Genomic DNA, 18,706 nt, shown 5'->3' on the forward strand with positions numbered 1-18,706 from the left:
GGTTCCCCACAACCCCTGACAGCCTCTCAGATCCCTCACAGCCCCCTCAGTACCCCCAGAGCCCTCACGGTTCCCCCTAAGCCCTCACCGCCCCCTCACGGCCCTTCCCACGCGGTTTCCCGCGCGCGGGGCCGCTGGTGCCCCTCCCCCACGCCCTCCCCACGCCACCGCGCGCACGCGCAGCTCGTTCCCCACGCGCGCGCTCGGGGCGGGCGGCAGCCTGTGGGGGGGGGAGCGCCAATTCTGCGCACGCGCCGCCCCCGCGCGCGCGGGTGTGTGCGCGCGTCGGTGTCGGCGCGGCGCAGGCGCGGGGCCGCGTGCGGTGTGGTGGCGCGCAGGCGCGGCGCGGTGCACTGTGGGACACTGCGGGCCGGGCAGGCTGGTGAGGGAGCGGGGCCGGGCCGGGCCGGCAGCGGGAGCGGGGGGAGCGGGACGGGCCGCGGGCTGAGGGGGCCGCGCCGGGGGAACGGGAGTCTGCGCCGCGCCTCACCCGCCCCGCCGTGTCCCCGCAGCACCGGCGGAGCGGGCGGCGGCGCGATGGCCTCCAGCAGCGGCACCGACGTGATCCAGGTCACCAACGTCTCGCCCAGCGCCAGCTCGGAGCAGATGCGGACCCTCTTCGGCTTCCTGGGCAAGATCGAGGAGCTGCGCCTCTTTCCCCCCGAGTGAGTGCGGCCCGGGCCCTCTGTCCCCCCCCCCGCGCCCTCCCCGCGGCCCAGCGCCGCCTCCGCCCGCCTGCGCCGCCCAGCCCGGCCCGGGCCGCCCCCGCTCCCGGCGGATCCCGGGGAAGCTCGGGCCGGGTCGCCACCGCTCCCGCCTCTGGGCATCCCGGGGGATCCCTGCTCGGGCCGTCGCCGCTCCCGAGGGATCCCGGCGGATCCCCGCCCGCCTCCCCCGCGGATCCCGGCCCAGGCCGCCCCCACGGCCTCCGGGGGTCCCGCCCAGCCGCGTGCGGGAGCGCTCGGGGGGCTCTGTGACCCCACCCCGGGGTTCTCAGGCGCACCCCAAAGAGTTTGAGTTCTTAGCAGGAATTGCGGGGAGTCGGTGGTAATTTTGGGCGTGTGGTTACACGTGTGATCCTCCCGGGAAATGCCCATTTGTCCCGGGGTTGTGCCTAAGGAACGTCTCCTGTCTAGATCACCTTGAGAACTGTGGCAGTTTGTGGATTATGGCCATAAAACTCGAATTTATATACACATTTATGCATTCCTTGCAGAGATTTCTGTGCAAAATGGCCAGGTAACCACTGATATACAAATAATACACATTAATCACGTGTATATAATCTGAAGACTAAGTTTCAGCAATGTGAAGTATCCACAAACAAAAAAACTAGGTTAGTTTTTATGTCTTTGCTTGCAATTAAATTCTGCTGAGCCTAAGGCTTTCGGGATCCTTTCTGATGCAATACAGAGCTTGAGTGTTAACATTGGTGATGGTTGTGTCAGTTTGATTGGATTTATAGACCCGATGTCATTGTTGTTGCTGTTTTGTATGTTCATTATGTAACATAATGAGTTTGGTTTTGCCATGATGAAAAAGGATTGGAGAATAATCAAACAAGAACTCAGTCAATTATTTGTGATGCCCAAAGGTACTTGGAATTTTTATTTAGAGGGGAAAAAAGCTATCACATTATTTTGTTTGTTTGTTTGTTGTTTTTGTTGGGTTTTTGTCTCGCTGAGTCTTCAATCCTTGCTAGGGCAAACCAAGGGAAACCCAGCCATCCTGACGGCTGGATGTGCACATTCAGAAAGAGGATTATTGGTGTTCTCGCAGTGTCTTTGGGTGGGATTTTGGCTGTTTCAGGTTGGAATTGGAATGTAACTGTACCCAAAATCCTGGGGCAGTTCCAGCTGTGAGTTTTTCTCGTTCCCAGCTGGGATAACTTTAGTGGGATGGGAGAGAAACTCTGGGCTTTAACACTTTGCCTCGTTTTTCAGGAAGATTGTTAGAGATAAATGGTGAAACTTTGTGGCTTTAGATACTCATTAACTAATCTGTTAAGAGATTCCTTGTATGGTTTGGTGTCCTTCCCTTTGTGTACCAAGGGCTCTGGCACCTCTGGACCCCCTGGGGTGCTCCCGCAGATCCCCCAGGGATCTGCTCTTGAGGTGCTTCAGAGACCCCAATTCCATTTCACCCATTTTCTAATAGTGACAGGTTCTTTTGCTGTTCCTTTTCCTTTTTTTGTCCCTTCTCCTTTAAATTCCAGGTCCTGACTTTTCCCTGCTCATGGTGTTCATCCATTTTTGGGGGGGGGGACAGGATACAAGTTATAGTCTGAGAGTTCTCTCCCTGAGAACTCCCTCATCTGAATCCCTTTGTGTCCTGGATCCTGCTGGGATTCTTTCTTGCCTGTAGCATTTCTGAGTAACCAATCCCACTTCCCTTGCTCCACCTCCTTGTTTGATCTGTGTCACTCCGACTCTGCTGTCTTCTCTAGAACTTCCTTATTCTCCTGGGCTACCAGATCAGACATAACTTCCCAAGCTTCACTACATTTCTCTTTCTCTCCCCTATCCATCCTCTTATTCCAGTTTATTAATCATCTATTTCACATTTATCTTTAATCCACAACCAGCTTTGTGACTTCTATTCTTCCTCTCCAAACTCTACTTCCCTCCTCCTCCTGCTTTCCCCCAGCTCTACTGCATGGTTCTCTTCTTTACTGTATTCCATAAAGCTTCATCCAAACTGGAAAGTGGAGGGGATGGATTCCTGAGTCTCCTGTACTCCAGGCCCATTGTTCAGCCCCAGGAAATCCTCGTGTATCCAGGCTGAGAGACAATTACTGAGTGTTTCAATCTCTGCTGAATTACAATAATGATGGATGGTGGCTTTTTTTGGAACTGTTGAGAACATTCAGTTCTTGATGGATTTCATTCATCTTGGATTTGAGAGTGAGTGGAAATGCCATTTTTAAAAGTGCAGCACACAGATGTATAGGAAATGTCAGGCTGCAGAGGCATTGCCCAACACTGTCAGCTACATTAGATTCATTATTTTAGGAAAAACTCAGCTATCCCAAAGCATTCCTTGTGGTGCTCCTGGCTGTAAACAGGATCTACTAAAGACTCAGTAGAGTCTACCCTGTATCCTTGATAACGTTCCCTTGTTATCACAGACATTTTAAGAATGCCTGAAAATGTTGTACTGCTTTTATGTAATGAGTTGTGTAATTTTTTTACAACTTAGAGGAGTAAATCCTTCAACTGTGCCGTCACTCCTTGATTTACTTTTCTTTACAATTTTACTGCTGAGATTTTGTTAAACACCTGCTTCTTTGGTTTTACATTTTTATTAATTATTTGGAGGGGGTTATTATTAATTATGTTTATTTTTATTTCCTAGTTATTTGTTCTTATTATTAATTATTAATAATAATTATGTTTTTACTTATTATTATGGGTTAAAAAGGCACAATTTCAGCTGTGGATTCCTGGGTCCAAAAGGGCTCAGAGTTCCAATATTTCTATCTCTGGGCCGCTTATCACTGCAGTTCCTTCCCAATTTATTCAATCTGCAAGCTGTTTGAGCAAGTGGCTGTTTCTAATTTTAATGCTTTAAAAGCTGCAGTGTGCTGGCTCCTGTCTAGTCTCTCAACTGAGGTTAAATTTAAAGTTATTAAAGTGTGATCTGAGGGACATTGTGGGCAGTAGTTGAGCTGTGCACATTGGGCTGAGGTGGGGGTGAAGGTGAGAGAGGGTTTGGCATTTGCGGAGACCAAAATAGATCCTGGATTTCTGTCTGGGTGTGCCGGAGTCGCTCCCCTGAATTTTGACAACTCCCAGTGCTGAAAGGCTTGATCAGCCTCCAGCAACCCAGATAAAGCTGTGCTGGTGGGGGGATGCACTGGAAAAGCTTGTCTTTGAATTGTCTGGGAATTCAGTAAGGAAAGGTAGATCCTTGTCAGCTATTCGTGAATGTTTTCTGAGCTCTTCAGGCTGATCTGTGCCCCTGATAGTTGAGGGCAGAACAAACAGCAACTGTGCCCTGGCCTGGGGTAGGAACACGGGCTTCAGGACATGCTGCTGCTTCCTGTGCCTTCTGGAGGAAGCTTTTAACTCATCTGTTGCACAGCTCTGTCTGCAGAATAATTTTACTTTCTGTCCTTTACTTTTACATGCAATTAAAGAAAAATCTGCACCACTTTCAGGACATAGGGACTTTTTTAATCCATTCTGGACTTAGATTACTGAGTTGACTCTGCATCTGGTTTTTGGGAGTTTGGTTTTGTTTTATTTTAGGGAAGGCACACTTGTAGTTGTACAATTCTTTCTGGTTGTTGTAGGAAGTAGATGTTTCTGTGGTTTGTTTGTTTGTTTTTCAAGTGACTCAGTGTCTAGATTCTTGTTTGGATTTTCTATGTCTGGGATTTTTTTTTTTAGGTAGGCTAGTTCTGAGCTGAGGAGTAGGTACAGACCTCCCTTGTAGAGAGGTCTGTGTTTTGGAGCTTTTTACTCAATAGAGTGAACTGTAGCAGTCTGGCTGAGTTTCTTGAACTTGTGTTTTATTGTTCACTACTGAAGGACAGACACAAGCTCAGCACTGTGCATCCCTCAGGATGAACATGGCATTGCTGTGTGTGGGAGAAGCAGGATGGTGAAGTTTGGTCTAGAAGCTTGTATGAAATTGGGTTGATGAATAAAACAGAATCACTGAATGGTGGCCCATCCAGTTGCATCCCTTGCCATGGGCAGGGACACCTTCCATTATTCCAGGTTGCTCCAAGTCCTGTCCAACCCAGCCTTGGACACTTCCAGGGATGGGTCATCCACAGCTTCTCTGGGCAACCTGTGCCAGGGCCTCACTACCCTCACAGGCAAGGACTCCTTCCCAGTATCCCCTCTGACCCTGCTCTCTGGCAGCTTAAAGCCGTCACCCCGTGTCCTGTCCCCACATTACCCTTGTCACAAGTCACAGTGATCTTTTAATCATCACCCTCTTCATGTCATAATTTACCTTAATAAGCAATTTGGGGCCTAGGTTGGAAAGTGTAAAACCCCATGGTTTAACTGATACAGGGTTGGTAACTTTTTATCTTCCTCAGAAACATTTTCCTTCACCTCCTTCCTTTCTCCCAGACAAAAATTAAATTGCATTTAGGCGCCTGCTCATGGATATATTGAGCCTGACAACTATTGCCCAGTTCAAGTGAGGCAATAAAGGCTATTTGTGCAATTTTGGCTGGGTGTGGTGTAACCCCTGGTGACTGTTCCCCGTCTCTCTCCCGCAGTGACTCCCCCTTGCCGGTGTCGTCGCGCGTGTGCTTTGTGAAGTTCCACGACCCCGACTCGGCGGTGGTGGCGCAGCACCTGACAAACACTGTGTTCGTGGACAGAGCCCTCATAGTCGTGCCCTATGCAGAAGGTTTGTGACTTGTTTAATGGCCCACGGAGCCACCTTTGGTGGGGTTTCATTCCTGCCTAGTGCACAAAACCCAGCATTAGTCCAAGCACTCAGATATCTCCATCCTGAAACCCTTGGTATGTTGCATTTGGCCCCTGGGCTCAATGATTTAATTCACCTCATGAAAGTGGGAAGTTTTGTGTGTCTTGAAGTTTAGAATAATAACATTTTAGGCAGAATTGTTTGCAAATTTTGCTCTATATCTGTCTCAATGAGACATTTCCCAAACATACTTAAATGCAAACAGGTCAATATTTTAAGCAACTTTTGCCTTAATAATTAAGCATTTACTACTTTCACTCTCTTCATGAGAATGGTTTGTCCCTCCCTAGAGTGCATGGGAGAGGAACTAGCATTCCTCTGGGATATGCTGCCACTGCATTTATTTGGGAACCCCCCAGAAAGGCCCTCACTCTCCTTGTGGAGTCCAATATACCAAGGGTTTGAATAATTATGCTTTAATTCAAAAGTGAGATCTTCCAAGAGGTGCCACATGGGCACTGGTCCTAGTTTTTTAATCCAAGTTTTCTTGTTCATCCTTGATATATTTAATAGAATTTCGCTAAATAATAAACTCTTCTCTCTGTTATTTGTGTGTGTGATTTTTGTAGTGGAGAAGGCAAATGCAAAACCCTTCCAGATGACTGAAAAACAGTGGGTCCTCTGCAGCTACAGGGGATTCTAGCCATTAACTAAAGGCCAGCAAGCACTCAAGTCCCCAAGTGTTTTCCTGGTGTAACCACTTGTTAACTACATTTTCTCTTCTTCTTTTTATTTTTACATTTTAGGGTGTTACAGTAATTTGAAAGGCAATGAGCAGGGTTTTTGGAACTTACCTTAAAAGCAAAGTGCTGAGAAGACACCTCTTCTTACAGAAGTCTTATTAAACTCTTCTAGACTTGCTTTAGAAGTAACTGATTTCCATTGTACTTGTACTTTTCTTGATTTACTTCTGGGAAAGCTTGAATTTAATAAAATCTTGCAGATTAAGTTTGGTACGTGGCCTGGGGTCAGACCTATAATCAAGACACTGTAATGCTGTAGCTGTCTCTTGAGGCCTGGGGATCTGTCTTATCTTATCTTTGTATTCCTGACGCTTAAAAGATACGAAACTTAACAGATGAAACTTAATCCCTGGAGTGTAGGAATGTGCAGTGTGGCCTTTGAGCTGTGCTGCTCTCTGAGGGTACAGACCCCCCCTGCAATGGAGTTACTGCTCCTGCTGCCACTAGTTGAGGTGTAATAGCAGAGCTGAAAGGCATCTTGTCCTTGTCTGTGTGTTAAATACAGCACCAGTCCAGCTGAGTTGGTGCTGGAATATTCTCCAAGGCCCATGTGAATAATGTCAGTGTTTAACTCTTCCTACAAGGATAAAACCGCTTTTCTCTTTGTCAGTCTCAGTTTGTCCACTGTGGATAAATCTGGCACACAGAGAAACCTGCCCAGTAGTTTTGCTTGAGATTGTGTAAAGAAAATCAAATTATTAAAGCAGAATATTGTAATGGGCCTGTTAAATCAAGGAGTTCCTCGTGGGCCGTACCTTGTGGTGTTTGAGCAGTTCAGAATTTGATGATTTTGGCATATCACAAGAGATATGTTCAGCCAATAACATATTGCCCCTGATTTGGTAATCCCATGGTTCTGTCCCTGTACTGGAGAACAGTTTTCCCTTAAAATTCAGACTGCAGGGGTCCCAATTGAACAAACTGAGCACCAAACAGCAAGTTTAAAAACCCCAGTGACACTGCTCATGTGCTTAAAGCCAGGCATGTGCTGAACTACTGTGAACGGGGCCCTCCTCTCTCTGGTTTCTACTGTGCTGATTAATTCTGTGTCAATATTGCCTGTCACTAAAGCAAATGTTTATTATCTGTTCAGTGCAATAATTCCCCCCCTATCCCAAGTTTTAGCTCACACAGACACTTTGGTGGTGGCTGTTGCTTTGTGTTATAGAACTATACACAAAGGCTACGGTAAGGTTTAGTATTTGTCATTTTCTCTGGGCTATTCCTGGATTTGGAAGGAACTCTTAAGGTTAAAGATGGCTGGGGGGGGTGTTTAGGTTCTTTGGTTAATGTTTGTTTCTTTTGTCTGTTTCTTTTTCTTTCATTTCTACACATTCATGCAGTATTTCATGGTTCTAACAAAGCAGCAGTAAAAAAAGCTCTTGAAGCATGAAAATTAACTGGTGAGGGGCCTCATTGCTTTTTTTCAATTGTAGTTTATTTAAATACTTTTAAAAGAAACGATTAGAGGATCAGATGCATGATTTTTTTTTAATGGATGCAGATCTTCTATGAGGTGTCTCGAGCTAAGTCTGAGGATTTGTATTTAGATGCCAGAAATGTTGTAGTTGCGCTAATTTGAAATGTTTAACTATAATTGATAAATATCCTCTGAGACATAATTTTGCATGCAAAATGACCCCATAATCTCTCTGTAGGTATGTTGATATATTTATGCATTACTGCCCTTTGCCTCCATGACCTTTTTCCCCCTGTCCCTCCATAACTTTGGGTATCTAAATTGCTGCCAGCTCAGTGCCACGGGCCAGATAACAGTGCTGTGTATTGTACGTTTGTGTAGATTATCGGCACTTCTCAGTATAGGTGGGAGGAACCATTACCTTTATTTAACAGTGGTTTTTCTTTTTTGTTGTTGTGTTTTACAGTTCTTTTCCCTGGTTCAGCCTGAACTATATACCAGGCCCTGCTGAAAATACCACCCAACAGTTTTCTTCTGCAGCTTATCCAGTTTCTCTTAAGTGCCCTGTACATATTGTATGTTTTATGATGAGATGCAGTTTCTTAATGTGTATTACAGAAACACTACTGGTATTTGCAAATATATAGTAAAATTGTTTTATTGAACTCTCATTTTGGGGGCTTGGGCACATTAACAAATTAATCCATCTGTATAGGGCTTTTGCTGTTGGATAGAGTAAAAATACCTACACCATTGTTTCCTAGTAGGGCCCTTAAAATTCCCTGTGCAGAGCAGGCAGAGAAATAAGACACTTGTCTTAGTTGGCTGCAAGATTTTGGGCCAGAAGTCCCCTCTGCCATGGCAGTTTGTAGCAGCATTCTTGGTACACTAAGCGTGGCACATATTGGAACAAATGCATTTTACTGCACAGGTAAGGAATGTGCCACCATTCCCTGTATCCACCAGCCACCCCCAGACACACACACAGCCTTCTTGGAGACCTGCAGGGACTTGCATTTCCATATAACACGTCAGCAAAAGCCCTACGCTTGATTCAACCCCAAATATCCATCCCTTCTCTTTAAGTTTGACAAAATTTGTATGGTAGGTGTAAAAGAAAACAATAGTGAACTGTACCATATTATTAACCCCTAAATCAAACTTTTTTTGTCTTGTGTATCTTGATTTTTCTGTGTGCTTTGTAGTGAAGCAGCCGACACGAGTCGTTGTTCATAAAACAGCTTTTGAAAGTTGAGAGCACACCCCTGGAGAACCGACTGTGCTTGCTTACGTTTGGTTCATGACTTAAAAATCGAGTACAGGTGATGAAACCTTGGCAGTGTTAACAAAAAAGTAGTGTGTATTGTGCTATTTTTTTGCTCTAGAAACTTAACCTTTTGTAGAGAAAAAGGAACAGTCAAATTTTCACCCATTGAAGTTGCATTCTGACAAAAAAGTTAATGCTAAATATTAATAGCCATCAAGCTTTGTATTTTAGCCAACATAAGTACTTTCAACAAACTCAGGTGGTGTATCAGGGAGACTTTGCTGGGTGTATTTGTGTATTTTCTGCCTCTGGGATGGGATGTACTCTAATGCCAGGCTGTTTCTCTGCAGGAGTCATTCCTGATGAGACTAAGGCTTTGTCTCTCTTGGCACCAGCTAATGCAGTGGCTGGGCTGCTGCCCGGAGGTGGACTGCTGCCCACTCCCAACCCACTCTCTCAGGTAGGATCCCACCTGGGCTGGGCCAGGGGAGACCATTGGGTGTGTTCTGCTGTGTTCTCACTTCATTCCTGCTCTTTTTTTCAGGCCTGAGGTGCTAATTGCAATTCCTAGAATAGTTCCAAACCCTGATGGTTTGTTACAGCTCTGATAGAACTGGGGCAAAACAGTGATTAGTTGCTACATGGGACATTCTTATTTCCCTGAAACGATGCTTCTGGTGTCTCAGGGCCCTGTTTGTTTCTGTCTCCCATCCTTTTTTATCCGTTGTACTTACAGATTTGCCAGCAGTAGAGATCTCATAGGTTTTAAATTCATGGAGTCCAAGGAGCTGCCATGCTGGGAGATTCCTTTCATTAATGCTCCAGCTGAGGGGAAAATTGGAGCCTCGTTATCTGAACCCACAAGAATTCGTGTGGAAGATGAACAGTGAGAGTAATACATTGTGGGAACACACATCTCTTACCAGGGAACAGAGAATCAAAGTCAAGAGGCAAATGAATAATAATAGAGCTTCATTAATTCTGCAGTTCTCAAACCCACTTCAGCTTAGCTGAAGGGTCCCCTTGCCTTGGAACTGCTTGGAAGATATTTAACCCAATGTAGAGGGAAAAGCCTAAATTTAAACGAGGAAAGGATTGGAAAAATCAAATACAGCCTGAAAGATTCCATTCACTAAGAACTGTGTATATAAATTCCTGAAAATGGTGATTGAGCCACCTTAATTTTAGCTGTCACTGAATCCCAACCTGGTCCCAGTTCACTTAATGGTGGAATGAATTTGACACATCCATGTGATGGGAATTCAGTGAGGTCAGTTTTCAAACACATCTTCAAAGTGTGTTTGGTTTCAGTGTCTGTTGATCATCTCACTTCAAATGGCCAAACATGAGCTGCTTTAATGAGGCTTCTGGAAGAATTTAAGGAATTCAGACCTATGTCATTATCCTACTTCCTCTTCCAGTAACTTTTTTAACCCATTTGCCAGTTTTAACTAGATCTGAGAAATCTGCAAAGATGTGATACTGTTACATTGCCTTTTAACATTTCAGTCCTAGATTGATTTAGAAATGAGGTGGTTACCTGAGAAACTTATAAGGAATTTTCATTTTAGCACTGGGAATATCATTTCATTTTAAACTATTCCTTGAAATTTGTGGAATTCTATGCTTTTTTGTCTTTTTTTCCCCCCCTACCTGTCAGGATGCAGAGGAAGCACGATTCCATCCACTTTCATACATAGTAAGCCTTGGAATCCCTGAATAAGGAATCCTGGAACACTCTCTCTGACCTTTGTATAATGTTTCCTGTAGCTGGAAGCTGAAGTAAAGCCCAGCTCAGGTTTCCACGTCTCATGTGTGGGAATGTTGATTTTCTCCTTGCTAACCCAGGTTTTTATTAATGACTGTTCTCTAATTGCTGTCTCTGTCCCAGATTGGTGCTGTCCCTTTAGCTGCTTTAGGAGCTCCTGCTCTTGATCCTGCCCTTGCTGCGCTCGGGCTTCCTGGAGCAAACCTAAACTCTCAGGTATGGCCCAAAATACCCTTCATTGTTCCCTCTCTTTTCTATTTTAAAAGTAATTTTCGTATATTTACTGTCTGGAAACTCCAGTGATTGGTTTCTGTGAGAACCTGCTTGGAATAAAGAGTATCTGCTTCAATATCAAATTAAATGCTGGAAAGGCCTGATAAATAATTTGGGAATAGTAATGAAATATTTTAAATGTATCATTATCAGGCCATGAACCTGTCTTGTAATTAGAGTAAAAAAATTAGTTTGACTTTTTAATCTTTTAGGTGTAGAAAACAGATAGGAGAGTTTGTTAGGCTGTTAAAGCTAGATAACAAGATATTAAGTACTAAGTAATAGTAGAATATTGAATATATTTTTATAAATATACAAACTATATTAACATACTGAGCATATTTATATATTTACAAATAGAATTTTTAAGATATAAGAACCAAATACTGTACAGTAGCAATAATTAAATGCACTGCTGACAAACCCAGCAGTTAGCATTGTCTTTATGCATTCAGTGTGGAAGAAAAGCAAATCATGGTGAAAATGAAATGACAAATGGAAAAAATAAATATTTTAAAATAGAAAAATCTAAAGTTGGTGTGATGGGGAATCGTCTCCTGTGCATTAAACCAGCTGAATGTAACAAACTGTTACATACATGTAAAAGAAAATGAGTGAGGACTAAACATTTTGTTGTTCCTGTTGGTACAGGAAGTGACTAATCCTAATAACACCTGGATTTTCCTAAGAGCTTTAGAATACATTTTTCCATGGAATTTTTAGATGTTTACTGTTCATAAATAGGCATTGAGGCCTTTAGTGGACAGGAAGCTTTGTTCTCTGAGGACTCTGTTCTCCTGAATTAATAGAGAAATAACCTAGGCACCAGGTTATTATTTATTATTTATTATTTATTATTTATTTACTTACTTACCAGCAGTGTATTTTTATATATTTCTGTTTTCATGCCCTGATTCTGTCCAAGGCAGGGCCTGTGTTTGGCTGCTGTGGAAAATAAAGCCCCTGAGCACCACTGCAGTGTGATGTTCACACCCTCCCACCATCCCCCAGACAAACGAGATCAGTGTGCCTTTTCCTCTTTGTCTGGGGGTGTTCTGGTCTGGTGTTTCCATCTGTGAAGAATTCCTGCCCTGACTTGTTGTTTTTTTTTTTTTTCCCCCTCAGTCTCTTGCAGCAGATCAGCTCCTAAAACTGATGAGCACAGTGGATCCAAAGTAAGCATCAGCGTTCATTAATACTTGCATTACACTGCATGGGATCTGGGGAATATCTGTGGGAATTCAGTGTTCAATCCTTGTCCTGTGGGAGGCAACTGGCAGTTTGGGTAGCTTTTGGGGCACCCTGATCTGGTAGAAGGTGTCCCTGCCCATGGCAAGGGGGGAATGAGAATCAGAATCAGCTGGGCTGGAAAAGACCTCTGAGATCATCAAGTCCAACCCTTGATCCAACACTGCTGTGGTTACTAGACTGGCACTCAGTGCCACATCCAGTGTCATCTTAAAAACCTCCATGGATGGAGAATCCACCACCTCCCTGAGCAACCTATTCCAATGCCTGATTACCCTCTCTGTAAAGAATTTCTTCCTAATATCTAATCTAGACCTCCCCTGGCAGAGCTTAAGATCATGCCCTCTTGACTTACTGATGGTTGCCTGGGAGGTTTAAACCTGAGATGAGGTTTAAGTTCCCTCCCAACCCAAACCATTCCAGGATTCCCTGATTCTAAGAACAGGCTCAAACAGTGGAGACCTGTATCTCTTGGATTCATCCATATGAATTTCTGGAACTCTGTTCCCCAGGTTGAACCATGTGGCTGCAGGTCTTGTCTCCCCGAGTCTGAAATCAGATACCTCCAGTAAAGAAATCGAGGAAGCGATGAAGAGGGTCCGAGAAGCACAGTCCTTAATCTCTGCTGCTATAGAGCCAGGTAATTCCAGACCCTGGGATGAGCCATTCCCTTCAGCATGCACTTTGATGTAGTACATGATAAAAGCTGGGCTGCAGAATATTGGTTTAATGCCTTGGCTTTGTACTGGCTGCATTTACAGGTGGCAGGGTTTGAATTGACCTGCAGTGGATGCTCCATGTGTGCTGCAGGATGGGGCAGGGATTAAGCTCTTGTTTTTTCCAAAATTCACTTATTTGAAGATCGCAAAATGCCCAGTTCATGTTGCCGTCTCTGAGATTTTATGGGAACAGCAGTGGCCTCACCACCTGACATGCCAGTGATGCTTGTTCTCAGGGATGGTTTCTTTTATCTCAGATCCTAATCTGTGGAGGTTTGTAAATAATTCTCTCTTTTGTAGCTTTTTTTGCAGCAGATTTTATTTTAGAACAAGCTGCAGCCGTTCTCCCACAAATGTCAGAAACACCAAATCTGAGAGGCAGTGGTTTGAAACACTGAAAATACAATTTTGCAGCTTCTTGATGATTTTCAGGAAAGAACAGAAGTCTTGTTCTTGTCTTATATCAGAAAAAAATGCACTGGTTGCTTTTGCTTTTTTGTGGGAAATTCAAAACAATCACTTGAGAGATTCTTTAGCCTCTCACAAAATGGCAGATTGTGGAATTGCACAAGACTTTCCATAGCTCTGCAGCTACCAGCTTTTAACTGACTTTAATTAAGTCTTTTCTAAATTTTTACTTCTTCAGTTTTGCATAAAACTCTATTATTTTATGTCACTTAGATGTCTCTGTCTTGTGTTCATTCTTTCTGTCCTCTTGTGAAGAAAATGGTAAAATAAGCCCTAATTTCAGATGTCAAAATGAGATTTTCTTTATCTATTTATATGTACTACATGAAGCTCCAGGTACTTTCCTTTATAAAATCCTTTTAAATACTAAAATAGTGCTTGGTTTTGTTTTCCTTTTTCAGACAAAAAAGATGAAAAACGAAGACATTCGAGGTCGAGGTCACGCTCGAGGAGGAGGAGGACACCTTCTTCATCTAGACACAGGTAAAGGTACCTCATGGGCTTTAAAAAATTCTCCCAGAGCTGAAAGAATTCCTTCAAAAATACTTCTTGAAAGGGCCTCTTTCATTTGGTTTACTGTTCTGAAGATTGATTTCCATTTGAACATGACTTCCCAGAGTTCCTCTGCAATAGGACTGATAATTCCTTACAGTGGGTTAGTAAGGGCTGATTGATTGAGTCTTTTTGTTGTGTTCTGTATAATTCTCTGCATTTCTATCCGGTTGTGCCTCGCTCTTACCACTGATTCCCTGATGGTGACAGATCTCTCAGAATGTTGTGTGTCTGACCCTGTGTTGTGTGTTCCTGACAGACGGTCCAGAAGCAGATCAAGGAGAAGGTCCCATTCCAAATCCAGAAGCAGGAGGCGATCCAAAAGCCCCAGGCGAAGGAGATCTCATTCCAGAGAGAGAAGCAGGAGGTCCAGGAGCACATCCAAAACCAGGTAATGGCTTCAGGAAATCACCCTGACCAGGGCAGTGCCCATCTCTGTGTGCTGGGCACGGCTGAGGCGACTCCAGTGTGGGGGCAGTTCCGGGCCTTTCAGTTCAGCCCTTCGGCTCAGCCTTCTCTGGGCTGGAGCGTGTCCAGAGAAGGGAGCAGAGCTGGGGAAGGGTCTGGAGCACCAGGAGCAGCTGAGGGAGCTGGGGGGACTCAGCCTGGAGAAAAGGAGGCTCAGGGGAGACCTCACTCTGCAACTCCCTGACAGGAGGGTGCAGCCAGGTGAGGGTCGGGCTCTACTCCCACGGAACAAGGGACAGGACAAGAAGAAACAGCCTCAAGTTGTGCCGGGGAGGGTCAGGTTGGACATCAGGAGGAATTTCCTCATGGAAAGGGTGTTCAGGCATTGGAAGGGGCTGCCCAGGGAGGTGCTGGAGTCCTTATCCCTGGAGGTGTCCAAGGAACGACTGGACTCAGTGCTCTGGGCTGGGTGACAAGGTGGGGATCAGGCTCGGGCTGGACTTGATGGTCTGGGAGGGCTTTTCCAATCTAAATGATTCTATGACTCTGTGATAGACTATTTGCTAGAAATTAAATTACCACATTTTGGTGCTTGATTTAAACAAAAAAATGAACCCAGGACACAATGAAGTAGTGGCTCTTTTTAAAGTAACTGTTTCTTGTAACATCACTCAGTAGTTGCCTTGGAAAGCAGAAAATGTGAGCACCTGGAGTTGCAGATTTGGGGCTGTTGGTACAGAGAAACTGTAACAGTTGTGCTTTTATTTTTTCTTCAGATAGTTTATTTCCATTATTATAATGTGCCTGGCCTCAGAAATCCTGACCAGATTGTGCCACCCTGTCATTACCAGCTCTGCTTTCTTTTCCCTATATAGAAAATCAGGAACTACTGCTTAAATGGTTTGAAAATTACTTAATCTGGCAATCTCTCTTTTACTAAAAGGGATAAAAAGAAGGAAGAGAAAGAAAAGAAACGTTCTAAAACTCCCCCCAAAAGCTACAGCACAACCAGACGATCCAGAAGCACAAGCAGGTATGTGAACAGGGGATTTTCCTTGGTCTCTGTTTCCAGCATGATTTTGATCCACTTTAATATTAAATAGGAAGAATGTTTTTGTAGTTGAGCAACAGGTCTAGTGGAAGGTGTCCCTGCCCATGGCAGAGGGTGGAATGAGATGGGCTTTGAGGTCCTTCCCAAGCCAAAGTACTCCAGGATTCCATTGAGTGATGATTCTTCTATGGATATAACTGGTACAGGCACAAAAGCACCTGGACTCTATTCTTCCCCTGAAACTGTTATTTTTGAGGTAAATGCTTTGGGCTTTAACAGTTTCTCCTTGCTTTTTATCAGAGGGTGACACTGAGGTCACTGCCAAACTCCTCCTGATTTAGGGAATAAATATATGCAAAAGGTGTGTTACTGTTTCAAAAATCCTCCAAGTTTAACTTGCAATTTCAGCAACTATTTAATACCCTTTGAGCTCAGCTGGGTTTGGACAAGGACATGTATTTGTAGCTTTAATAATAAATTATTAAAAAGCATCTGTGTCTTTGCTACAGAGAAAGACGGCGCAGGAGGAGCCGGAGTGGAACACGGTCACCCAAAAAGCCCAGGTCTCCCAAACGGAAAATGTCCCGGTCCCCATCTCCAAGAAGGTCAGGGAGTAGCTAAAAAAAATGACTCTAGATGGAAAATTCCCAAAATGTGACCTATAGGGAAAATCCTGGTGTGTCTTGTTGAGGATGGAGTGTGTTTGGGTGGATCTCTGCTGCCTCTTACCCCTTTTAGCATCATTTGACCAGCTCCAAGCTGGAGCTGCTGTTTTGTTGCCTGGGAATGCCAAGGGTGAGCTGTTCCAGGGGTGGTGGGAGTAGGAGACGGAAAAAATCCCATTCCCTTTGACTCATTACAGTAGGAATCAACTGATTTGGGGTGGCCCTGGGTGTTTGTGACCCTCTCCCAGAATGGGGAACTCACGATGCTCCTTTGTAAAATGCTGGCACATTGCTATTCTTACTCTCCAGGAGTTGGACTCCATGATCCTTGTGGGTCCTTTCCAACTCGGGATGTTCCATGTTCTTAGCCTTAGCTTTGTGGTTGTTGTGCTGCATCTGGAGCTAAGAAGTTGGGATTCTGGGGAGTTTTCTGAATGTGCAGGGTGTTCCCGAAGTTGCTTGCTGCCATTTTCCCTTGGGTTTGTAGCGAGCTGTTGGTGACACTCTGGATGTGTTCCAGTCCTGGGGTGAGAGTGGGTTTCATCCTTCTGCTGTGTCATCACAGGCATAAAAAGGAAAAGAAGAAGGATAAGGACAAGGAGAGGAGCAGAGATGAGAGGGAGCGGTCAACAAGCAAGAAAAAGAAAAGCAAAGACAAGGAGAAGGATCGAGACCGGAAATCCGAGAGCGACAAGGATGTGAAAGTATGTTTAATAAACCCCTGGAGCTCCCCCTGCCCACACCCCTCATGTGCCCCCACTCCGGCACCCCAGGGCTGTGCTAACGTGTCCCTTTCCCTGGCAAAGCAGGTCACAAGGGACTACGATGAGGAGGAGCAGGGCTATGACAGCGAGAAGGACAAGAAGGAGGAGAAGAAACTGGCAGAGGCCTCTTCCCCTAAGGGGAAGGAGCCCGGGGCCGAGAAGGGCAGTGGGGACCTGGGCAGGGAATCCAAAGTGAACGGGGACGACCACCACGAGGAGGACATGGACATGAGCGACTGAGCCCCCTGGCCACCCGTGTGATTCTTTTATCTGTACTTGTTAATCCTCAATCCTAGATGTATCCAGCTCCGAGCTCTCCATGGTCTGTCCATCCTGTACTAACTCACACCCAAAGCTTGATAGAGGGACCCCCGTGCTCCGGGCGGGGGGGACTCGCTGGGGCCGAGGCTGCATGACCCCCCCGCAGCATGGGCTGTGTGTGACCCCCCTGTAGTGTCCCGGGAGCAGGGCAGGGATGCTCCGGCTGCTTGGGGAGTGTGGCACCAACACACACCTGGGGCAGCCCCTGAGCCTGACACCTGACCTCACACCAGGGTCAGCCTTTGATCCCACCAGCTTTTTGTCCTCTTGGGTTTAGTTTTATTTTTAAGCCACGTGCTGGGGTTGGTTTGGTTTTCCTGGTGGGGTTTGTTGGCTTGGCCAGAGTTAAAATGCACTGACCTTCCTGAGGGCTCCCAGTCTGTTCAGTTCCATCTGGGGCGAGCTGGGATGGATCTCCCCTCAGGAAGGGAATCCCTGCCCCATGCCCAGTGATGGAGGGTTGGTGGAAGTTCATCCCAGGTGTGGTTGCTCAGGAGCTCACCCTCTGCAGCAGGGAGTGCATTTTAAACTGACCTTGGTTTGCTTTTAAAGCAAGTCCACCTGATAATGTACTTTTTACTTGATCTCAAGTTGTATAAACTAATGAGTTTGTGTTCCTGTCCCGCAGTGTCCCGTCCCTCCCGCACACAATGACCCCATGGAATATGCAGAGTAGTTAGCCAAGCTGTTCCTTAGTTCCAGCAGCTCCAGAGCTTTTACTTTTGTGCAGGTAAAGAGACAAAAGTAGGCGACAGTCTGTGCCATGTCGATGTACAGTTTCGGAAATTGTTTTACAAAACTTTGATAATAAAACCCTGAAACTTAAACTCCTGTTCTTAGAAAACTCCTGGTATTTATTTCTGCCACCAAACTTTACCTCATTTCTTAGAGGGGACTTTTATTCCATCTACCTCTTTTAAAAGGACCTGACAATTTATTCTCTTTAAAACCTGGTTGAATATGTTACACTGAAGAATGAGTTTTTATTCTTTGGGGGAAATGGCTTTAAATAAGGATCCGGAGGTTTTATGGGACTGCAGAGAAGGACATGGTGGGGGAGGGGGCTGTGGGGGAGAGGCTGGATGTGACCCAGCCCCAAACTCCCCGTGCCCTGGGCAGATGCCACAGCCTGGGCAGCAGGAGAGGGGGGGGATTCTGCCCCCTCAGGTGAGACCCCCCACGCAGAGCTGCCTGAAGCCCCGGGGAACAACAGCAGAAGGATGTGGAACTGCTGGAGCGAGTCCAGAGGAGGCCAGGGAGATGCTCCCACAGCTGGAGCCCCCCTACCATGGAGTCAGGCTGGGATAGCTGGGGGGGTTCACCTGGAGAAGGCTCCAGGGAGACCTTAGTGCCCTTCCAGTGCCAAAAGGGGCTCCAAGAGAGTTGGAGAGGGACTTGGGGCAAGGGCCTGCAAGGACAGGACAATGGGGGATGGCTTCCCACTGCCAGAAGGCAGGGTTAGGTTTAGGGTAGGGAATTGTGGAAGTTTGGGATTCTGTAAGTATTTTTAAAAGAAAAGTATTTGCAAAACTGGTTTATATTTCCATGCAACCATGACCACTCACCTCTGAGGAAGGTTGGAAGC

The 18,706-nt window shown here is 45.5% G+C and overlaps 1 protein-coding gene across 5 annotated transcripts; it reads left to right on the forward strand.

Annotated features, from left to right (window-relative positions):
* Window positions 1-325: 325 nt before the first annotated feature.
* Window positions 326-17,948, forward strand: SRSF11 (serine and arginine rich splicing factor 11). 5 transcript variants are annotated; one of them, XM_050306390.1, is made up of 13 exons: window positions 326-382; window positions 513-665; window positions 5,240-5,373; window positions 9,235-9,344; window positions 10,776-10,868; window positions 12,051-12,100; window positions 12,686-12,813; window positions 13,762-13,843; window positions 14,172-14,303; window positions 15,264-15,353; window positions 15,881-15,976; window positions 16,602-16,740; window positions 16,843-17,948. In XM_050306390.1, exons 2-13 carry the CDS (start codon window positions 538-540, stop codon window positions 17,038-17,040), a joined length of 1,380 nt encoding a protein of 459 aa, XP_050162347.1. In that variant the 5' UTR covers window positions 326-382; window positions 513-537; the 3' UTR covers window positions 17,041-17,948. The 5 variants fall into 5 exon arrangements, with proteins under 5 accessions (XP_050162347.1, XP_050162346.1, XP_050162349.1 ...); XM_050306389.1 differs by lacking the exon at window positions 326-382 and having other exon boundaries at window positions 497-665; XM_050306392.1 differs by lacking the exon at window positions 326-382 and having other exon boundaries at window positions 498-665; window positions 16,846-17,948.
* The last annotated feature ends 758 nt before the right edge of the window (window positions 17,949-18,706 follow it).

The sequence above is a fragment of the Myiozetetes cayanensis genome, unplaced genomic scaffold (assembly GCF_022539395.1).
Source record: "Myiozetetes cayanensis isolate MyiCay16 unplaced genomic scaffold, myiCay2020 scf12, whole genome shotgun sequence".
NCBI lineage: Eukaryota > Metazoa > Chordata > Aves > Passeriformes > Tyrannidae > Myiozetetes > Myiozetetes cayanensis.

Excerpts from the sequence above, each read along its gene's own strand:
- SRSF11 (XM_050306390.1), top strand. The coding sequence starts at position 538 with ATGGCCTCCAGCAGCGGCACCGACGTGATCCAGGTCACCAACGTCTCG. Across the intron at positions 12,814-13,761 it reads CTCTGCTGCTATAGAGCCAG|ACAAAAAAGATGAAAAACGA; the intron begins GTAATTCCAGAC and ends TTCCTTTTTCAG. Across the intron at positions 16,741-16,842 it reads AGAGCGACAAGGATGTGAAA|CAGGTCACAAGGGACTACGA; the intron begins GTATGTTTAATA and ends TCCCTGGCAAAG.